This window comes from Aquarana catesbeiana, linkage group LG11 (genome assembly GCF_042186555.1).
Source record: "Aquarana catesbeiana isolate 2022-GZ linkage group LG11, ASM4218655v1, whole genome shotgun sequence".
In the NCBI taxonomy this organism is placed as follows: domain Eukaryota; kingdom Metazoa; phylum Chordata; class Amphibia; order Anura; family Ranidae; genus Aquarana; species Aquarana catesbeiana.
The window spans coordinates 50,091,299-50,114,315 of NC_133334.1; the positions used below are offsets into that span (position 1 = coordinate 50,091,299).

The 23,017-nt window shown below is 43.2% G+C and overlaps 1 protein-coding gene across 6 annotated transcripts in view; it reads left to right on the plus strand.

Moving 5' to 3' along the window:
* The window catches only part of ATG13 (autophagy related 13), a 65,604-nt gene that overhangs the window by 28,405 nt on the left and 14,182 nt on the right, over window positions 1-23,017 (plus strand). Inside the window, exons 5-12 of one of the 6 annotated variants that reach the window (XM_073604298.1) lie at window positions 450-496; window positions 4,144-4,284; window positions 4,668-4,708; window positions 5,815-5,911; window positions 6,175-6,273; window positions 14,485-14,575; window positions 14,885-14,983; window positions 22,802-22,912. In XM_073604298.1, the coding sequence (XP_073460399.1) occupies window positions 450-496; window positions 4,144-4,284; window positions 4,668-4,708; window positions 5,815-5,911; window positions 6,175-6,273; window positions 14,485-14,575; window positions 14,885-14,983; window positions 22,802-22,912 (726 nt within the window). The remainder of the gene's footprint in view (window positions 1-449; window positions 497-4,143; window positions 4,285-4,667; window positions 4,709-5,814; window positions 5,912-6,174; window positions 6,274-14,484; window positions 14,576-14,884; window positions 14,984-22,801; window positions 22,913-23,017) is intronic. The other 5 variants (XM_073604299.1, XM_073604300.1, XM_073604301.1 and 2 more) reach the window with 5 other exon arrangements.

Genomic DNA, 23,017 nt, shown 5'->3' on the forward strand with positions numbered 1-23,017 from the left:
TAGAAATCAGCAGAGATTCCCCTCGGATCTACAGACACTACACTTCCAAGTGCACTTGTAGTGCAAAGTGGATTAGCCTTTAGTAAATCAACCCCCATGTCTGATCTCCACATGCAATTTAAGCCGGAGCCGAATAACCTACCAGCATGTCTTTGGAGTGTGGGAGGAAACCGGAGTACCCGGTGGAAACCCATGAAAGCACAGGGATAACATATGGACTCCATGCAGATAGTGTCTTGGCTGTGATTTGAATAGAGGACCCCGGTGCCGCAAGCCATGTGTGCTGACCCATTGTGGTTTCTGTGTAATGTTGATATACAGTTTGCTTCCCTCGAGCTGCAGAGGAACTACAGGTCCCTGTATGGTGGGGCTTATACTTTCTCAGTATGTTCAGGGTCCTGCCTATGACTCCTGCCCAAATATTAATCATAATTCTCAATATGTTGCAGGGTGATTCCATGGAACTTGAAGTGTGGTGTTTGGAAATGAATGAAAAGTTAGTGACATTTTTTCTTTCTACTTCTGGGAAATACATTTGAAAGTGTCTTGTCATTTTGTTTTAGTGTGACCTTTAAATATATGATTGCATTGTGCATTGTGTCTTGAGCATATTGTATGTTCTTCTGTGTGATTTTATCTGGTAGTATAGATCTGAAATGTCACATTTGATGACTAATAACTTTTAATTCCTCTTAAATCCACCCAAATTCCAGATGTGTTTTCTCTAAGGAAGATTCCTTCGCTAGTTACCTTAACCTTTTTCATTTTTGTTCTGATAAGTAAACACTAGATCCCTCAGGTATAAATGTTCTTAAAAGTGAAACTATGGAACAAAAAAACGTATTTTCTAGTTTTGGATAGATCTGGGAAAGGCTTAGAACCCTGTCAGATATTCTGGTCACCCCTTAATATTTGTCCTGGTGACAGAAAGCGAAGGGTAATCCAGAATTTTAAAGCGTAACTAAAGGCAAAACTTCATATTTTTAAAAAAATTTTTTATAGAGTGGAGAAGGATTAGAACCTCTGTCAGGTTTCACACCTCAGTGGTGCATGACCATGGGGCACTCAAACATTTGTTTTTGAGTGCACCATGGTCATGCACCACTGCGGTGTGAATTGGGCTCAAGAGACAAGGCATTTTGCTTTTACCATGAGGTGGAACATTGCTGGAAAAGCTTTCTAACGCAGTGCCACCGCATTTGGTGTGAACCAACCTTAAAGTAGAATGATAGGCAGACTTTAATTTTTTTTTTTTTTTTTTTCCATTTTGGATAGAGTAAGGGAGGGTTATAACCCTTGTCAGATTATTATTTGCCATTGGAAATATTTACCTTTTTACTTCCTGTCCCGTAACCAAAACAGGAAGTGAGAAGAAATCTCTGTAAATTGAGGGAATTTGCATGCATGCAGCACTTTTTTTTTTTTTTTTTTTTTTTTTTTTTTCTCAGCGCAGCTCAGTGCGAGGCAATACCTTGCACTGCGCAGCTGGCAATTGAACTTTGAGTTCTGTGTGACCTCTCAAAGTTAATTTAAGGCTTCATTTTCACGAGGCGGATCTGCTGCCCTGGAGTCCGCCTCTGTCCGCCAGCTCAGCGGGAGATCTCTCCCTTGATTTCCGTTGAGCCGGCGGATGACAGGTCCCTCTCTGCTCACTAAGCGGGGAGGGGCTTGTCGAGCGCCGCTGGTTGCTATGGAGAGGTCAGATGAAAACGGATAGCATGTCCGTTTTCATCAGATCTCATCCGACCTGCCAGGGATGGATGCGAACGTAGGGCCATCTGTCTGATTTTAGCGGATCGGACCGGGTCAGATGTCAGCGGACATGTCACCGCTGACATCTGTTGCTCCATAGACTAGCATGGAGCGCCCGTTCAGGTCCGCCGACAAAACTGACAGGCGGACCTGATCTGTCCGACAGTGTGAAAGGGGCCTAAAAACAAACGGTGCAATCTCAGCTGGATTACTTCGCTGATGTGAACCAACCCTTAGCCCTGGTTCACATTGGTACTATTTGAGATGTCAAATCGCATGTTAAATCGGTGGCAATTGCTAATCGGTGCAACGCTGCATTTGCTTCGCCTCACCGATTTTAAAAAGTAGTTTCTGTACTACTTTTTGCGATTTCGGTCTGCACTTTACATCCACATCTGTGCAGAAACCTGCACAGATGTCTCTGAAGTTGCGGCCGAAATCGGGACTGATATGCGGCAGTGAAATCGTAAGAGTTCAGCTGAACTTGCGCGGCTTCATTGCCACACCTCAGTGTGAACCTGGGCTTACTGTTTTTTTGAATGCTTAGTATAGGAAAATCTGCTCAGTAGGGACATTAGTAGTAAGGACCTGACAGCGGTTCTAGCCCTTCCCCACTCCTATTTTATTTTGGTCTTGGATAATCTTAAAGTTGACAACAGATATATAGTCTAAATACAAGACTGTTGTGGTGTAGGTTTTTTTTTGTTTTTTTGTTTTGCTTTTTTTTTTGTAGGTTTGTGCAGTAATCCAGCATAAATTCACTCTTGTACTTTGATTTGGTGCAGCAACTTCCTGTAATAAAGACCAGTCATTGCTGCTCTCTCCCCTTGTGCAGAGTGACTGGTCTTGTCTCTGCCCCCTTCCTCTTATAGTTTTCTGTAGTGGGAGGACCTGTTGGATCCCTCTTACAGCTTTGCGCTCCACACAGGTTATGCAAACTGATTATGTCACTGCCACTTTCACAAGGTGGTAATTGGGCTTGAAAATGCATTTTGTGCAAAAAAAAAAAAATGGATTTATGTTCTTTGTGCCAACTTAGGACTATAGTGAAGGGGAATATGTTGTGCCCATTGTTTAACTTTAAAGTGATTATAAACTTCCCTTTTTTTTTTCTTCTTTTTTTTTTTTTTTTCCCAAATAACAAACCGGTCATACTTCCCTTCTCTGTGCAATGGTTTAACACAGAACAGCCCCAATCCTCCTCTCATGGGGTTCCCTGGTGGTGCTCCTGGGTCCTCCTCTTTGATAAGTGCCCTCCATAGGAAGCCGATCTCTATGGGGGGTCTCTTGTGGGCTCGATTCCAAGCTGAGCTGCCTCTATAGAGAAACGGCGTGGCTCGGCCTAGCCCCCCGATCCCTCATCACAGAATTTGATTGACATCAGCAGGAGCCAATGGCTCCCACTGCTTTCAGTCTGCCCAGTGAGGAGAAAGAGCGCTTGGGCACAGCGCTGGATTGAGATCGGGCTCAGGGAAAGTACAAGGGGGGGGCTGGGGGATCCTGCAGCACAGAAGGGTTTTTACCTTAATGCAGAAGACGCATTAAGGTAAAAATCTAGCGGTTGTATACCCACTTGGTTATTTTTACCTACAGGTAATCCTATATAATAAGGCTTACCTGTAGATAAAATGAATATATCCTAAACCTGCACAGTTTAGGAGATATTCACCCTGCATGCAGCCGCTGACGCTTTAAGCCTTTAAGTCTGTAATTTTGGCAATGTTAGCCTGTTTTGAATAGAAGAGGGGAGGATTAGAACCACTGTCGGGTTTATTGCTTTCTCTGTCCTACAGCAGGGATTTTTCCAAACTCCCTGTCCCAATGGCAGCAGTCATCAGTACAGGAAGTCGGGGCACATTTTTCAAATGGATATATAGACAGAAATTATTAGATGAGAGCTTGTTATTTTTTTTTTATTTTTTTTTGCTGTGTCTGTGTTCCTTGCCCTGGACACTGTATTTTACACCCTAATGTGTGTCATTGGAAGTGGGACAAAATCTTTCCAGCTGGGTCATAGACAGACAGCCATAAAAAGTGAACAAGAGGCTCTAACCTTACCCTATTCTATCCAAAATGCAGGAATAATAGCTGTGATTCCACAGTTCAAAATGAAAGATACATTTTTTTTTTCTAAAGTGGGATTTGTGGGGCAAGCATGTAAATTCCTTTTGGAGGAATTGCCAAGGTTTTACCTGGACTAAAATATATACTTGAAGAATTCACTTGCTGCACCACCTGCTGGTGAGATTAATACAACCATGAAGTAATCTTTATCTTTTTTTTTTCAGAGGCTTGATTTCTATGAGCTTGCTGTGTATACAGTGTACTGGTATGAGATATTACTTGTCAGATTTTATTTTCTATGACTTATTGGAGTTTTTTGTATTTTAGATGTGACCGGGAGATAAAGGTCTCCTATACTGTGTATAACCGGCTGTCGCTGCTACTGAAATCCTTACTGGCAGTCACTAGGGTAACGCCGGCCTACAGGCTGTCCAGGAAGCAGGGGCATGAATATGTCATTCTCTACAGGTAAGTAGTCCAGAGATGGGATTTAGGGACTATTGACACCTGTGCATTTTTCCCTTGATGCATTTTCAATTAAAAATCAATAGAAACACATCAAAATGTATGTAATTGTGCATTAACACGAGTTGTGCATTTTTTTAACACATAACCATGATTAGAGCTTGTTGTCCTAAAATTTTACTCCTAACCTAACCTCTTGATAGGAGAATGCTACAGTGCATCCTTGGAAGTGTTTGTTTAAAAAAAAAAAAAAAAAAATCATACAGGATGTGTATTAGTATATTGTATTCATATCTGTGTGTAAGGGTAGTTTTATGCTGATATTAATGGTGTGTGTTTTGTTTTTTTTTGTGTTTTTTTTCTTTCCTGAAATTTTTTTTTTGCAGGATATATTTTGGAGATGTTCAGCTTTTGGGTCTTAAAGAAGGTAAAATCTATAATTAATTATATGTGACATTCACAAGAAATAACTGAGTTGTCATATAATATTCTCACTGTCTGTCATAATTTAACTATAATGTAAGCAAGATTTATTCACATTTGCACCTCAGTAGTCGTCAAAGGTTGCTTGGTGGGCCAAAGCATAGCTGGGTCCAGTTTTTTTAGTCAACATAATTGCACCAGTCTGAAGGGCTCATTCACACAAGGAGGTGCGTCCAAGCGCTTTTTTTTTGCATGTTCTCACATGTTGCATTTATAATAGGCTGATCTATGCTTGTGCTTGCACTGTGGTACCATGCATTTTAGGGAGAGCAAATGTACATGCAATAGGTGTAATCGTGAGGGGTGCCATTAAGAATTAACGGAGCCCGTGCATCTGCAAAAGGCAGAACATTTATTGTGCTGTGTGGGCAACCCACAATTTCACTTTGCATTGCTGCTCTATGCTAAATGTAGTTTGTAAGTCAGAGTTAAGTGGTCTATAGGTTGAATCCCGCTCTCCATGCAAGAGGATATTTGTACAGGACTGTGCAGGGTTTGACTACCACCCCACCCTCAATTTCTGCTGCTGTGACATGAGCACCGTGGAGAGGAGATATGGGGAGGTAATCAAGCAGTCTGATCATGAAAGCGTTACTTTAACTTCTGTGTACAGGGAGGAAGGACACCCCCCCTTCCTTCTTTTAATTGCATATGGCATCCTACAGGGGAGGGAGGAGTAAAAGATGGCTGCAAGTAAAAAGAAGATTTGAAGAGGCTAAGCCCTGGATAGCACCTCTCTAAATGACATGAAAGGGTAGATGTAAACTGGTATATCTGCAAAGTTCCTGTGTTTACCTAAATCTAAACATGGATTTGTGCTTTGCAGTTCTTTTAATTTATCCATTTCATTTTAAAACTGAGAAAATGAAAGGCTCCACAAGTACCTGGAAAGCAATGGTTTCTATGAGGGCTTCTAAATCTTTTCTGCGTTTTTTTTTTTTTTTTTTTTCATCTCTAGAAATAATCAGAGGATAGACAGGATGCACTGATACCTGTGTGCCCAAGTGCTTACAAAATATCTGTGTTGACTAAATACTTTTTTTTCCCCAGGTTTCCAGGCGGTACGTGTTGGAACAGTGGGGACCCCTATAGGGACGCTTACCCTGACCTGTGCCTACAGAACTAATCTGGCTTTTATGTCCACTCGGTAAGCCTGGTCATCCCTCTGGTATGAGGTCCCTTACCAAAGATTGGTATTGTTCTCAGTATACACTCGCATCTTCCTAAGGATCATCCCAGAGCAGTGTTGCATGACAAAGGGCCTGACCTACCTCCATGGTGTTTTTTTTTTTGCTGCCTTTGTCATATGCACTTTTCCCACCTGTCTCCTGCCCTGGTGGGATTGGGTGATCTACAGGACTGAGGAGCAAGGCAGCTCAATAACATATCAATGTGTTTATTGCATTTCAGGCAGTTTGAGAGGACTCAGCCCATCATGGGGATTATTATTGATCACTTTGTTGACCGACCTTTCCCCAGCACCTCACACATGCATCCCTGCAACTACAGGTGAGGACACGGGTAGCATGCACACGTATCGCCTACAAGCACAGAGGTCCCCAGCCTAAAGACCTATACCCCCAGAGACCCCATAGAAATGCACAATGCCTTGGAACACAAGAGGCTTTATTTTCATAATTAGTCTGTGGTATTTTTTAAGTGTGACATTTAAAGGTGAAGTTCATCTTTTGAAACATGTTACATGTTCCACCCATATTTAGGGTGGAACATGTAACAAGTTCCAGCTCCTACTGCCAGTTTCCCCCATCCCCACCTCTGTGTGACAGTGGGTGGGGAAACTTCTCCCCGCATCCACTGTCACAATTTAAAAACCATGCGGCATTCGGAAAGTATTTATAGCGCTTCTCTTTTTACACATTTTATGTTACAGCCTTATTCCAAAATGGATTAAATTCATTATTTCCCTCAAAATTCTACAAACAATACCCCATAATGACAATATAAAAGAAGTTTGTTTGCAAAGATTTCAAATGTATTAAATGAAAAAAAATCCCATGTACATAAGTATTCATAGCCTTTGCCATGACACTCAAAATTGAGCTCAGGTGCATCCTGTTTCCACTGACCATCCTTGAGATGTTTCTACAACTTGACTGGAGTCCACCTGTGGTAAATGCAGTTGATTGGACATGATTTGGAAAGGCATACACCTGTCTATACAAGGTCCCACAGTTAACGGTGCATGTCAGAGCACAAACCAAGCAATGAAGTCCAAGGAATTGTCTGTAGACCTCTGAGCCAGGATTGTATCGAGGCACAGATCTGGGGAAGGGTACAGAAAAATTTCTGCAGCATTGAAGGTTCCAATGAGCACAGTGGCCTCCATCATCCGAAAATGGAAGAAGTTTGGAATCACCAGGACTCTTCCTAAAGCGGGCCGCCCGGCCAAACTGATCGATCGGGGGAGAAGGGCCTTAGTCAGGGAGGTGACCAAGAACTCGATGGTCGCTCTGACAGAGCTCCAGCCTTTCTCTGTGGAGAGAGGAGAACCTTCCAGAAGAACAATCCTCTCTGCAGCACTCCGCCAATCAGACCTGTATGGTAGAGTGGCAATACAGAAACCACACCTCAGTAAAAGGCACATGACAGCCCGCCTAGAGTTTGCCAAAAGGCACCTGAAGGACTCTCAGACCATGAGAAACAAAATTCTCTGGTCTGATGAAACAAAGCCTCTTTGGCCTGAATGGCAAGCGTCTTGTCTGGAAGAAACCAGGCACCGCTTATCACCTGGCCAATGCCATCCCTACAGTGAAGCATGGTAGTGGCATCATCATGCTGTGGAGATGTTTTTCAGCATCAGGAACTGGGAGACTAGTCAGGATCGAGGGAAAGATGAATGCAGCAATGTGCAGAGACATCCTTGATGAAAACCTGCTCCAAAGTGCTCTGGGGCGAAGGTTCGTCTTCCAACAGGACAACGGCCCTAAGCACACAGCTAAGATAACAAAGGAGTGGCTACAGGACAACTCTGTGAATGTCCTTGAGTGGCCCAGACTTGAACCTGATTGAACATCTCTGGAGAGATCTGAAAATGGCTGTGCACCAATGCGCCCCATCCAACCTGATGGAGCTGGAGAGGTCCTGCAAAGAAGAATGGGAGAAACTGCCCAAAGTACAGTGGGGACAGAAAGTATTCAGACCCCCTTAAATGTTTCACTCTTTGTTATATTGCAGCCATTTGCTAAAATAATTTTTAAGTAAATTTTTTTTCCTCATTAATGTACACACAGCACCCCATATTGACAGAAAACCACAGAATTGTTGACATTTTTGCAGATTTATTAAAAAAGAAAAACTGAAATATCACATGGTCCTAAGTATTCAGACCCTTTGCTGTGACACTCATATACTTAACTCAGGTGCTGTCCATTTCTTCTGATCATCCTTGAGATGGTTCTATGCCTTCATTTGAGTCCAGCTGTGTTTGATTATATTGATTGGACTTGATTAAAAAGCCACACACCTGTCTATATAAGACCTTACAGCTCACAGTGCATGTCAGAGCAAATGAGAATCATGAGGTCAAAGGAACTGCCTGAAGAGCTCAGAGACAGAATTGTGGCAAGGCACAGATCTGGCCAAGGTTACAAAAAATTTCTGCTGCACTTAAGGTTCCTAAGAGCACAGTAGCCTCCATAATCCTTAAATGGAAGCTGTTTGGGACGACCAGAACCCTTCCTAGAGCTGGCCGTCCGGCCAAACTGAGCTATCGGGAGAGATGAGCCTTGGTGAGAGAGGTAAAGAACCCAAAGATCACTGTGGCTGAGCTCCAGAGATGCAGTCGGGAGATGGGAGAAAGTTGTAGAAAGTCAACCATCACTGCAGCCCTCCACCAGTCGGGGCTTTATGGCAGAGTGGCCCGACGGAAGCCTCTCCTCAGTGCAAGACACATGAAAGCCCGCATGGAGTTTGCTAAAAAAACACCTGAAGGACTCCAAGATGGTGAGAAATAAGATTCTCTGGTCTGATGAGACCAAGATAGAACTTTTTGGCCTTAATTCTAAGCGGTCTGTGTGGAGAAAACCAGGCACTGCTCATCCCCTGTCCAATACAGTCCCAACAATGAAGCATGGTGGTGGCAGCATCATGCTGTGGGACTGTTTTTCAGCTGCAGGGACAGGACGACTGGTTGTAATCAAGGGAAAGATGAATGCGGCCAAGTACAGGGATATCCTGAATGAAAACCTTCTCCAGAGTGCTCAGGATCTCAGGATGGGCCGAAGGTTTACCTTCCAACAAGACAATGACCCTAAGCACACAGCTAAAATAACGAAGGAGTGGCTTCACAACAACTCCGTGACTGTTCTTGAATGGCCCAGCCAGAGCCCTGACTTAAACCCAATTGAGCATCTCTGGAGAGACCTAAAAATGGCTGTCCACCAACGTTTACCATCCAACCTGACAGAACTGGAGAGGATCTGCAAGGAGGAATGGCAGAGGATCCCCAAATCCAGGTGTGAAAAACTTGTTGCATCTTTCCAAAAAAGACTCATGGCTGTATTAGATCAAAAGGGTGCTTCTACTGAATACTGAGCAAAGGGTCTGAATACTTAGGGCCATGTGATATTTTGATTTTTCTTTTTTAATAAATCTACAAGAATGTGAACAATTCTGTGTTTTTCTTTCAATATGGGGTGCTGTGTGTACATTAATGAGGAAAAAAATGAACTTAAATGATTTTAGCAAATGGCTGCAATATAACAAAGAGTGAAAAATTTAAGGGGGTCTGAATACTTTCCGTCCCCACTGTAAGTGTGCCAAGCTTTGTAGCATCATACTCAAAGACTTGAGGATGTAATTGGTGCCAAAGGTGTCATTATGGGGTAATTGTAGAATTTTGAGAAAATGTATTAATTTAATCAATTTTGGAATAAGGCTGTAACATAACAAAATGTGGAAAAAGTGAAGCGCTGTGAATACTTTCCGGATGCACTGTACAACTACCGTCTCCCAGGGCAGCTGATCTTGTAAATCATTCACAAGCCATGCAGGTATCAACATTTCAACAGACCGCACATATAAAGGTAGGGGCAGAAAGCTGCAGGACTTGTCTGCAGAAGCCTGACATTACACCCCTGATCCACTGATGAAAACCACTTTTTAATGCCAGCCATAGACCAAGGGAATTGGCTCGATTTCCCCATCAATACAGACTGTATTGACAGGGGAGTGCCTCCCACGGAACCATAGTGTTCTCCCAGAGGGCGAAGCGGTCCCTGCTGGGAGAACACCGGGAATATTGCTATCGGCTATAACGGCTGCTAGCAATAATCGCATGTAAAATCTGTCAGGCTGGTTGATCAAAATTTAGTACAATCAACTTTGGTACATTCAGCCTGCCCATACATGGTTCGAATCTTGGCCGGTTCCTGCTGAACCGGCTGAGGTTCGAACCGGCTTAGGCAGTCCCCTACTTGTATGCAAGACTAGCCTGGCAAATTAAGCAGGAAGAGAATTGTGTGAAGCTTGCACCGATATTCTCCTGAGATGCTGCAGACAATTTAACGGACTACAGAGAGAAGACAGAAGCATGAGACAAATGCAAATACAAAAAAATCATAACCATTCACCTCTACATCTTCCTCTCTGCAGCTCTTATGATCTGATTTTTTTAGATAGCTCTAAGCCCCTTTGCTTTTCAATGGATTTCTGAGGCTGAATTGCCCGCAACCTGCCTTGCTGGTATCTAAAAGTGGGTGGCCTGGCCCAAAGAAAAACAAACAGTGATTTTCAGTGCTGGCCGCTTTTGGCTCATTAAATATCTGATCCGTGATGAGATTAAGGGCACTCCTGCTGTTCTGAGGCAGAGAAGTGCTTCGCTTCTCCTTCTTTTTTTATCTTTTTTTTTTTCCCAGTTTCTCTAAAAATCAAATAACCTTTTTTTTTTTTTTTTAATGAGGCAAAGTGTAAATGTCACACTTCAAAAATATACTAAAACGTTTTTAGTTTACCATCTTTCTTCTTCCCAGTAATCTGTCAACTGCAAAATGACAAGTCCTCTTTATATTATATTTTCTATGGACAAAACTACAGTAGGCATAATATATGCTCATAAATACAGTCTTCATATAACTGAGGAAGATCTTTTGTGTTCTGGGCCATGCTTCAAGCTAATCCCATTTGCTTTGATTTCCTGTGATTTGACACTATGGGATTGATTTACTAAAACTGGAGAGTGCAAAATCTGGTGCAGCTGTGCATAGGCCCCCAGATCGGCTTCCAGGTTTTATTGTGAAAGCTTAATTGAACAAGCTGAAGTTGGGGTCCTTTCACACAGGCTTTCCGTTCAGGTCCGCCTGTCTGTTTTTCAGGCGGACCTAATTGGACCTTGCAGTCTCCTCTATGGAACGGTGGATGTCAGCGGACACATGTCCGCTGACACCCGCCGCCATCCGATCCTGCCCGTAAAATCTAGATGAGTGGTGGTCCTATTTTTCATCCTTCTAGCTGATCAGATCAGATAGGATCCGATGAAAATGGACAGGCGGTCCGTTAACACCCGATTTCCCCATAGAGAAGAGTGAGACTGTCATCCGCCTGCTCAGCAGGGATCAGCAGAGCGATCCTTCTGAGCAAGCAAAATCCTCAAGACGGAGGTGCCCGTGTGAAAGGGGCCTTAGAAGTCGATTGACTACCATGCACAGCTGCACCAGATTTTGCACTCTCCAGTTTTAATAGATCAAACCAAATGAATGTTTAGCAAAAAATGGCAGCTTTCACTGCTGTAGGTGATAGGTTAATATTTCATGAAGACTGTTAGCCCAATTCCAGCCAAAACCTTTTCATTTTTAGAAGAGAAGCAAAGTTAGAACTTCTGCAATGATTTTATTGCTGCCTGTGTACACAGTGGGAAGATTTACCCACATTTTCTGTCCTTGTCACAGGGGCTTCGTGGAACAGGAGGTGATCAAAAATCTCTCTCAAAGTATCAAATACTACTTTTTTTTTTTTTTTTTGCAAAACAGGACAGGATTAGAACCTGTCTGTGTTGTGTTTTCTAGTGACACTCATATATATAATATTATATTTTATATATATATATATATATATATATATATATATATATATATATATATATATATATATATATATATATATATATATATATAATAAATTTTTTTTTTTTTTTTTGTCCTGATGGGCACAGGGACAGGAAGGAGATCTCCCCAGTGGGGTCATAGCTAGCAGTAAAAACCTGACCAAATTTCTGATGTTTCCCCAAGCTATCCAAAACTAAGTTTTGGCTGAAGTTGAGCTTTTTAATAGAAAATTCTGGTTCCTCACCTGAAGTATTGTGGGATCATTATTATTTTGCTCACTGGTTTGTTCCCATAGCTGGACCAGCTTTTGTACTGCTTCTGCAATTTGTTAAATGGACTGTTCTTTTCTGGAGTAAATTTTAATGGAAAATTAGCTGTACAAGGTAGGCGCATACTGCACTAAACGTAAAAACGTTTTGTTGCTCTGACCAGCAACTGTCAGCCTCTTATAGAGTTTGACAGGCTGCTGGCAGCAGGGCTGGACAATGCGCCTGTACCATCCACCCGCACATGAAACCTCGGAGCCTCATGCCTCCATGGCTAAGCGTCCAGTGTGCATGAAGTCTAATTGTGAACAGTGGTGTGTATTGGAAAATTTATTTTTTCTTTGTAGCTAAACTTTTAGGTTAAATGTACTCCAGAAGTCTTTTAGGTTATATTGGGCTGGTTGCACATAGGGAGAACCAGTCAGACATTTATGGCATTTTTTTTTTTTTTTTTCAGGTTGGCATCATATTGCACTTGTAGTGATCACTGTATATGCCATGTAGAACCCTTTTTCCATTTTCATGTGATCACACAAGCCAAGAGTGTGGTCATAATGATATATTAAAAGACCAGGTCTTCTAATATATCCGTGCAGCTTGACACAGGAGGGTGTGTGTGTGTGTGTGTGTGTGTGTGTGTATGTATGTATGTATGTATGTATGTATATATATATATATATATATATTTTTTTTTTTTATTACTTCCATATACTTTATTATTACTAAAGCTGGGGTGTGGGGCAATCCTGCCTGGGAAAACAGTGATCATTGCTAGCAGCTATAGCTGCTGGCAATCTCATGAACAACTCGACATGCTGGTTGTACCCAAGTTGATTGATTAATCAACTTGGGAACAATCAGTCTGCCCATACATAGTTAGAATCTCAGGTTGTCCCTGCTGAACTGTCCGTGATTTGAACAGTCTATGCCTGGCTTAAGACCTGGTTACTGAGAATTATTGACCAGACACCTTGGCTATGCTAACTACACACAAAATATTTTGTTGCCTAAAAGTACAGTTCACACAGTAAAGGTGTGCTTCAGTTGAATGTAAGCATTTTGCTCTCTTTCTCATTCAGTGGACATACAGAAAAATACCTGTTGATCTTTCAGACATCCAGTGTGCTCCTAAAATCCTGCTTGAGCTGATCACAACATGCCACATTGAAATCCCAAGCAGCGTTTTCATTCCTGCCCAGATCTCTTGTATTGGACTACATAAAACTTGTTCTGTAGTTCAGGAGAAAAGAACTCTGGCAGGACTGACAGCACTACTTGGGATTTCAGTGCAGCAGAGGCAGTGCTGAGAGCTGCAGGTAGGAGCTCAATTGATTTCTTGCAGATCAGCAAATATTTTTGTAATTGCAGCGTTTTAAAGGACTAAACCTGGGGAAATAGGCATGTACTGTATTTTTTTTTTTTCCCAATTGTGACAGACATTCATTTTAAGTGTCAAATGGATGTTTTTGTTTACTTGCATTGTTCTCTTGCTAGAGTTAGCACATCTCTGATTGATTTACCTGTTGCCTGGAATTTTTGAGGTCATGCATTAGTAGACATAACTAAAGTTGGGTTGTAATGAACAATAGCTCCCTTTCCTTTTACCCAGATTTTTATAGCTTATGTGATATTTAACGCTAAAGCCAACCAAACAAAAAGAGGCTGCAGGAGAAATCAATCAGTGAATTTCTATAGTTAGCCAGGAAACTCTGTAAATGTGCCAAAGTCAGAACGGCCAGCCAGCTTCCTCTGATCTGTAGCCCACTTATGCTTTGGTTCTGCAGGATCCTCACATGTAGCACTGCAGCTGCTGGTCACATGATTTGGTGCCATGCATCTCTGTCTCTCTTTGGAAGACACAAGGGCTGGTGTAGATTAGGAAAATGTGGCATAATTTTAGGATGCTTTCAGCTTGTATATGAGCATTTGATTTTCATTGCAGTTCCTTCATAGGTCATTCAGTCCTGCTGTTGACCTCCTAAACTGCATCAAACTTTTTTGCATACCCATTAATGTGTAAGTAGAGAAGGAAATTCTCAAATGTTCAGAAGCCCGTGTACATAGGCCCTAAAAAGCTTATGGGTGGATTTGGGAACATCAGGGCTGCCTATAGACATGACTAGGTAGCAGGTGTTCCCAGAACACATGATCATAATCGGCAAGGCACTATGGGGGGGGGGGGCTGTTGCATTGCAGCTATACCTGGATGAAATACAGTAACCTCAGACAGGTAGACCTATACTGCTGTGTATGTGTTCCGAACTTTAATGTTATAAAGATGATTGATTTTTTAATTTATTTTTCCATTTGCTGTACTAATTACAGGTTTTTACTTTTAACCAATACAATTTTATTTTTGTGCATTTTTTTTTTTTTGCAATATTTGCTAACAGGGCTTCTGAGGAGCAGGGCACCGTATACCCGTCTGTGGAGGATTCCCAGGATGTCTGCGCCACGTCTTTTTCTACGTCCCCACCATCGCAGGTGAGCTTGTCACTTCCTGTGATGTGGAGCACACGCCATCTTCTGCCTCCCTAATGCAAATCTACACGATGCTCAATGAAGCAGAGATCCACTTTGAGCTTATTGCTCTGACTGTGGACCTGCTGTGTGAAGCTCGTGTCTGGTGATGAACGGGGAGATTGTAGAAGTAGGTTATTACTTTTAATATGGAAGATGTATTGCTGTCTAGATGTTAGGGTGGTCTTGTACCTGCACTCATATCTTTCTTATCTTTCTTTTCTTTCATCTCTCTCTGTCTCTTTTTGTCTGTCTATGGTTTGCTGTGTGCAGTGTATGTTTACTTTCAGCAAGGCACAGGGTCAGACAGCTAATACTGTGGTGACAGATTCTCACAGGGTCCCGACAATGGGACTGGCCTTCTCACACCAAGTGAGTTCAGAAGTGGCATGTACAGTGTGTGGGTGTGTGCAGAGAACCTCCTTAAAGTGACTCTATCCCTAAAACCCAAACTAAATGCTCCCTGCAAAGAAGGACTTGGATACTACCCTCTCCTAACTGCACTGCTGTTCACTGAATTAGTAGGGGGAAATCACCTGCTGTAGAAGCAAGGAATTGACAATTTCAGATTCCTAGTACCCTCCTCTGCTCTCAGGGGTTCAGTCCGCTGTGGGAAGAGTGCAGCAAAGAACCTAGAAATCTACAAAACTTTTTTTTTCTTTTTTAAATTCAATCTACACTTCCAAAAACTTAGGTTTCTGAAGATTCTTCCATGTTTGACTTCCCTTACTAATACAGCAGTTGACGATACAAGAAGCAGGAAAGGCAGTATATGCATTTTTCTTTAAAGGGAGCTCAGTATCACTTTAGTCAAAGCATCGTTTTCCTGTACTTATACGGCATTTTAAAAATAGCCTTTTCTGCATCAAAAATATTTCTTACCTGCATCCCAGTGTCTGAGTGCATTTCTTCCCTGAAGGACAGTCCTGTAATCCTTTCCTGGACTACATTTGCCAAAGAACCCCTTTCCAGTTCATGTGGCTGCCTCTGATTGCTTGTTTTTTGAGCATGCACAACCTACTAGTTGTAAATTCCCATTTCCTATAAGAGTGTCTTCTTCCTTTTCCTCTGCAAAAATGTATCAACTGGTGTGGAGGTGCAGCCTCGCTACACTATAATATAAAAAAAAATTGTCAATTTCACTGAATTTCAGTTTGTCAGTTTCATTAGTTAAACTTTATCTAAAGCAGGGTCGGCAATCGGCCTATTTAACAGGAACCAGCTGACTTTTGGTCCGTGGCATGCTGCTGTATGTTCAACAGAAGCAGGTCTAACAGTCGTGCTGGAAAATCAGCATTCGATTAGCACTTTCAACCAATGGCAGCAATGCTGATCAGTGTATTCTGCGGCGCTTTACTGACGCTATTTGGCCGCTAGCGGGGTAGTTTTAACCCCCCCACCCACCCCCCAGCGGCCGAGAAAGGGGTTAAATCCGCCCGCAAAACGCTGCCACAGCGGCGCTTTGCCGGCACTGCCCTATTGTTTTAAATGGGCAGGAGTGGTGTTTTCACCGCTCCTCCACCGCTGCAAAGAAGCTGCTGGCAGGACTTTTTGTGACGCCCTGCCAGCGGAGCGCCCCAGTGTGGAAGCACTCAGGCTTTCACACTGGGTTTGCAGCTGAGGCTTTTTTTCAGGCGCTATTATTAGCACTGTAGTGCCTGAAAAACGCCTCCAGTGTGAAAGGGGTCTTATTCCCAGTTGCAGTGATGATCTGGACAGTTAGAGAAAGTGAATGTCCTCAGTGAGAACACTACAGCAATAAAAAAAAAATAACTGACAGTGGTTCTAGCCCACCACCACTACCACTCTTTGCAAATCTAGAAAAAAAAGTTTTACTTTTAAGACCCCTTTCACACTGAGGCAGTTTTCAGGCATTGTAGCGCTAGAAATAGTGCCTGTAAAGCACCTGAAAACTGCCGCCCGAGAGCTTTCACACTGGGGCAGTGCGCTTGCGGGATGTTAGAAAAAATCCTGCAAGCAGCATCTTTGGGGCGGTTTGGGAGCGCTGTATACAGTGCTCTCAAAACGCCCTGCCCCTTGAAATGAATGGGCAGCGCCTGAAAAGCACTTCGGAAGTGCCGCAACACGGGCGTTTTTAACCCCTTTCTTTGGGGTTAAAAGCACCCGCTAGCCGAAAAGCACCGATTAAACAGCGGTAAAGCATCGCTTGAACGAGCAGCATTTTACCGCTAATGCACAGGCGGCCCCAGTGTGAAAGGGTGAAAGGGGTCTGAAGCTGTGGGCTTTTTTTTTAGTTTTGCATAGGGGGGATTGGGGAAGTGAAACCAGTTTATAATAGGCGAATAGCGTGAGCAGAAAACATCTCAGAGGAAGTAGAAGCTCTGTGGGAAACTGCCGAGCCACAGCCTGAGCTGCTTGCAGATTGATCAGCTTGATTTCTATTCTTCTTACTGTCAGGTGTAATGTCAGATTAGGCATTGAAGCGGGGTGTTGAGATGCCCCTAGCATCTAATCTGTCCCTGGCAGTGCTTATTGCCATAGCTGGCAGATCAGTGCCATGAAGAGCTGATGAGCAATAGAGGGGAGAAAATAAATTGTTGAACACATGCCAGATACAGAGCAACAATGGCCAAACAGAGCTTTATAAAAGCTGATAACTGGATCATAACGAAATAGGCTTAATGGAATTCTCAAGTACATTTATGCCCTGTACACACGATCGGACATTCCGACAACAAAATCCTGGATTTATTTCCGACGGATGTTGACTTGTCTTGCATACACACGGTCGCACAAATGTTGTCGGAAATTCCGAACGTCAAGAACGCGGTGATGTACAACACGTACGACGAGCCGAGAAAAATTAAGTTCAATAGCCAGTGCGGCTCTTCTGCTTGATTCCGAGCATGCGTGGAATTTTGTGCTTTGGAATTGTGTACACACGATTGGAATTTCCGACAACAGATTTTGTTGTCGGAAAATTTGAGAACCTGCTCTCAAATTTTTGTTGTCGGAAATTCCGACCGAGTGTATGTAGCATTAGAGTAACGAAACATGGAGAACCAAGTCGTTCTAGGATAGCAGTCCTAAATGTGTGGGCTGCCTCACATATACTTTGCAGGCTTTACATATCATTTTGGGACTGTAGTGGTGAAATATATCAGCTTTCATACATTTTCCCTTAGGCAGGAGATAGATTATGCGATTTTCTTTCCTGCAACCACAGGTCTGTGTTGATGGGGGAATCCCTTCCTTGGAAACAATTGTGTTCTAACGGGAGGTACGGGGAGCCACTGGCGATATTTGCATGCTAAAAATCCAACATGATGGATCAACTTGGGTACAATCAGCCTGCCCATAGATAGATTGAATCCTGGCTGGTCCCTGTGACCCGGCTGATCCATCTAATAGCTAGCATTACAGAGAGTTTAGCAAGAGGAGTGAGATTTGAAATGGCTGCAGCAGGATGGATCTGAGCCAAAAATTCTATTGTAGTGTTTTTGCAGCTGAAGTCAATGAGTCGGTGAACAACAACCTAGCATCCATCCATGCCGTAAATGAATTCTTACTGCAGGAAAGAAAGTAAAACTGATCACTTATGTTCCAGAGCACCCAGGGAGCCCTGAAAATCAGTGCTTCATTGTGCAAATATTGGCTTCAGCTTGGAAGTTGGCTTTTTAGGTCCCCCCCAACTTCTCACTGTTGGTCTATCAGTGTGATAAGTGGCACTTTCTAAACCAATAGTGAGGGGTAAGAGTAAGCTGGTCAAAGCACCAATATCCAAGTTCATAATAGAGTTCCCCCCATTTTTTGGGCTCACAGTCCCAGGAAGCTCTTGAAGTTGATTGCAATAACCTCTAGGTACCTCCATGTTATGCCTCATTGCTGTCTGCTTTTAGCACAGGTACAGCGCCTTGAAAAAAGTATTCATACCCCTTGGAATTTTCCACATTTTGTCATGTTACAACCAAAAACGTAAATGTATTTTATTGGAGTTTTATGTGATAGACCAACACAAAGTGGAAGGAAAATGATAAATGGTTTTCAGTTTTTTTTTTTTTTTTTTTTACAAATAAATATCTGAAAAGTGTGGCGTGCATTTGTATTCAGCCCTCTTTACTCTGATACCCCTAACTAAAATCTAGTGAAACCAATTGCCTTCAGAAGTCACCTAATTAGTAAATATCATCCACCTATTTGTAATTTAATCTCAGTACAAATACAGCTGTTCTGTGAAGCCCTCAGGTTTGTAAGAGAACCTTGGTGAACACACAGCATCACGAAGTCCAAGAAACACATCAGACAGGTCAGGGATACAGTTGTGGAGAAGTTTAAAGCAGGGTTAGGTTATAAAAAAATAAATAAAAATACTCCAAGATTTGAACATCTCACCGTTCAATCCATCACTTGAACATGGAAAGGGTATGGCACAACTGCAAACCTACCAAGACATGGCCGTCCACCTAAACTGACAGGCTGGGCAAGGAGAGCATTAACCACTTCCATACCGGGCCTATTCTGGCACTCATCTCCTACGTGTAAAAATCATACATTTTTTTTGCTAGACCACTCAGAACCCCCAAACATTATATATGCTTTTTTAGCAGAAACTCTAGGGAATAAAATGGCGATCGTTGCAACTTTTTACATCACACAGTATTGTTTACATCCGCTGGCCTGGACGTGACGTCATAACGTCTTGTCTGGGCCTCTGAGGGTCATGGAGATGACCATCTGGTCACCAGAAGTCTCTATGACCAAATTCCGGAGGCAACCGATACGTTCTCAGGCTCCCCGATCGCACGGGCAAGCCCGGAAGGGGGTGGGATGTCCCCTCTCGCCGCCTGTAAGATCGATCAAGCGGCCCGAAAAAGATGATATCTGGATGATGCCTGTAGGTGCAGGCATCATTCGAATATCGCAACTCAAAATTCAGGATGTCATATGGAAGTGGTTGATCAGAGAAGCAGCCAAAGAGGTCCATGGTAACTCTGGAGGAGCTGCAGCGATCCACAGCTCAGGTCCACAGGACAACTATTAGTCGTGCACTCCACAAGTCTGGCTTTTATGGAAGAGTAGCAAGAAGAAATCTATTGTTAAAGAAAGCCATAAGAAGTCCTGTTTGCGAGAAGCCATGTGGGGAGACACAGCAAACACGTAGAAGAAGGTGCTCTGGTCAGATGAGACCAAAATTGAACTTTTTGGCCTAAAAACAAAACGCTATGTGTGGCAGAAAACTAACACTGCAGATCATCCTGAACGCACCATCCCCACCGTGAAACGTGGTGGCAGCATCATGTTGTGGGGATGCTTTTCTTCAGCAGGGACAGGGAAGCTGGTCAGAGTTGATGAGAAGATGGATGGAACCTAATACAGGACAATCTTAGAAGAAAACCTGTAAGATTCTGCAAATGAATTGAGACTGGGGAGGAGGTTCACCTTCCAGCAGGACAATGACCCTAAACATACAGCCAGAACTACAACGGAATGGTTTAGATCAAAGCATATTCATGTGTTAGAATGGCCCAGTCAAAGTCCAGACCTAAATCCAATCGAGAATCTGTGGCAAGACTGGAAATTTGCTGTTCAGAGACGCTCTCCATCCAATCTGACAGAGCTTGAGCTATTTTTCAAAGAAGAATGGGCACAAATGTCACTCTAGATGTGCAAAGCTGGTAGAGACATCCCCAAAAAGACTTGCAGCTGTAATTGCAGTGAAAGGTGGTTCTACAAAGTATTGACTCAGGGGGGCTGAATACAAATGTACATCACACTTTTCACATATTTATTTGTAAAAAAAAATGTAAAAACCATTTATCATTTTCCTTTCACTTCACATTGCCACTTTGTGTTGGTCTATCACGTAAAATCCCAATAAAATAAAATAAATATGTTTTTGGTTGTAACATGACAAAATGTGGAAAATTTTGAGGGGCGTGAATACTTTTTCAAGGCAGTGTTTACTTTATTATTGGCTTTGTGTGGACTGAGCCTTCAAAATCCTTTTTTATTGCATGTGATAATGTAATAGGATTTTTTGTTTCCAATTTATAACCCAGCATGTGCAAATGATTTAATTATGTTCTGCTGGTGAGAGGTTCACCAATAGCTTGCCTAGTGGAAAATGGTAAATTGAATAATGACAGAGAATTCATTTCCTTTTGCAGTGCTGTGTGCATGTGTTTTATAACCTTAATATTCAGGCTGTGCTAAGTCTAGCAGATCTAAAACCTACATCAGTGGAACAATAAAAAGCAGCGCTGCCTACCACCCTTTATGTTTTAAAGAACAGCCTATCATTTTTTAGAGTTACAGGCACATTTTTTCAATGTGATTATTATCTAGATCAGGGATATGCAATTAGCGGACCTCCAGCTGTTTCAAAACTACAAGTCCCATCATGCCTCTGCCTGTCATGCTTGTGGCTGTCAGAGTCTTGCTATGCCTCATGGGACTTGTAGTTCTGCAACAGCTGGAGGTCCAATAATTGCATATCCCTGCTCTAGAGTTTCCCCTCTCACTGCCTGCAAACTCCAAGCAGCATTCCTTATACACTTATTCTTTAGCAGGTTTAGGTTCCCTCTGTTACTGACTGGCCATTTCTTCCTGGTGCTTTCCAACTTTAAACGATGATGGAGGCACGAACGTCTGGCTCAGCCTTAGCAGCCAGTCGGGGACATATCTGCACAGATTCTACCTGCTGTAAGCTGAAGGGACCAGGAAGCATTAGATGGTTGTTAATTGAGAAAGCCTAAACCCCCTTAAGGCTAAATGTTTAAAATGTGTTTGTTTTGTCTGGTGGGAAGCATCCTACCCTAGAGCAGACACCACAAAGATGACACCATTATTGGCCATAAAATGATATCTGAATTGTCACTTTTTTACCAAGGTAAGGGCGCTTCTGCGTCTCCCAGACTAAGCCCCACCAATTGCCACACTTCTGTCCAATGATAGTGTCTCAGCTGCTAATAAGGGCATTCTCATTGGACAGGGGCATTGCAGTTAGTGGGGCTTAGCCCTAAAATCAAGGAAGTTTTATCTCTTGTAAAAGAAATTAAATTAGTTTGAACTTGGAGGGCTTTCTAGCTAACAAAGGGAAACGCAGGCATCTTGTGTCTGCTCTCGGACAATTTTTTTATTTTTATTTTTTTAAAGATTTACAATGACTGAGATGATCACTTTAAACCACTCCACCCTAAAAAGTTCAGTACTGGGTGAAGGGTAATTAGTCACTTTTTTGTAGAAAGATGTGCAACCTCTGGAGTTAGGACATTTCTCCCATTATCTCCTCCTGCTGCTTGTATGCTTGTACAGTAAATGTCAGATCTGAAGCTTGAGAGAATAGACTGGACATTCTGACCACCAAAACAACTGGAGTGTTGGGAACATCACAGTGGCAGCAGTGGAGAGAGGAATACTGGGAACGTCACATGGGGTGCTGGGGACATCACAGTGGCAGCAGTGGAGAGAGGAATACTGGGAACGTCACATGGGGTGCTGGGGACATCACAGTGGCAGCAGTGGAGAGAGGAATACTGGGAACGTCACATGGGGTGCTGGGAACATCGCAGTGGTACGGTGAGAGGTAAAGTGTAGAATGCTGGGAATGTCACAGCGGCAGCAGTGGAGTGAGGGGCGCGGGGAATGTCACAGCGGCAGCAGTGGAGTCAGGACCGCTGGGAATGTTGCTGTGCAGGGGCGGGGCGCTAGGAATGTCACAGCAGCAGGAGTGGAGGGAGGGTGCTGGGAATGTCACGGTGGCAGCAGGGGAGGGGTGGTGGGAATGTCACAGCGCCAGGAGGGGTGGTGGGAATGTCACAGCGCCAGGAGGAGTGCTGGGAATGTCACAGCGGCAGCAGTGGATTGGAGGGTGCTGAGAATGTCGCAGTGGGGTGGGGGATGCTGGGAATGTCGCAGCAGTGCAGTGGGGTGTGTTGGAAATTCACAGTGGGGAGTGCTGGGAATTCACAGCAGCAGACCCTGGCATATGGAAGCTGGTATAAACATTTTACATTTGATTTGCAGTCTTGGCTTTTTTTCTTTTCCTGCTGCACAGTAATGTGAGTTGTGGAGTCGTGTGCACAGCCAATAAGAGCACAACTTGCATTACTGGAATGATCAGGGAACCTGGGAGGGTGTTAAGTGCTTATTATTATTAATCTTGGATAGACCTGCCGTTGTTCCATCTCTTTATTTCTTCCTTCCTCCTTTCTCTGTCTCACTGTCTAGCTGTACAGTTCTCGCCTTTCCTATCAGCCGACTGTCCTTGGAGCTGGATCCTCTGAGCCGTGCTACCCAGTGGCTTTAGCTGCTGGAGTGAGCGCTACCCTTCCACACCAGGTAGTCCTCTGCGGAGGAAAGGGGCGCACTGCGTGCATGGGGGCGAGTGAATGGGCATCTCTGCGCCTGCCTGTGTATTCCTGTGAAAAGGAATGTTTTTGTGAT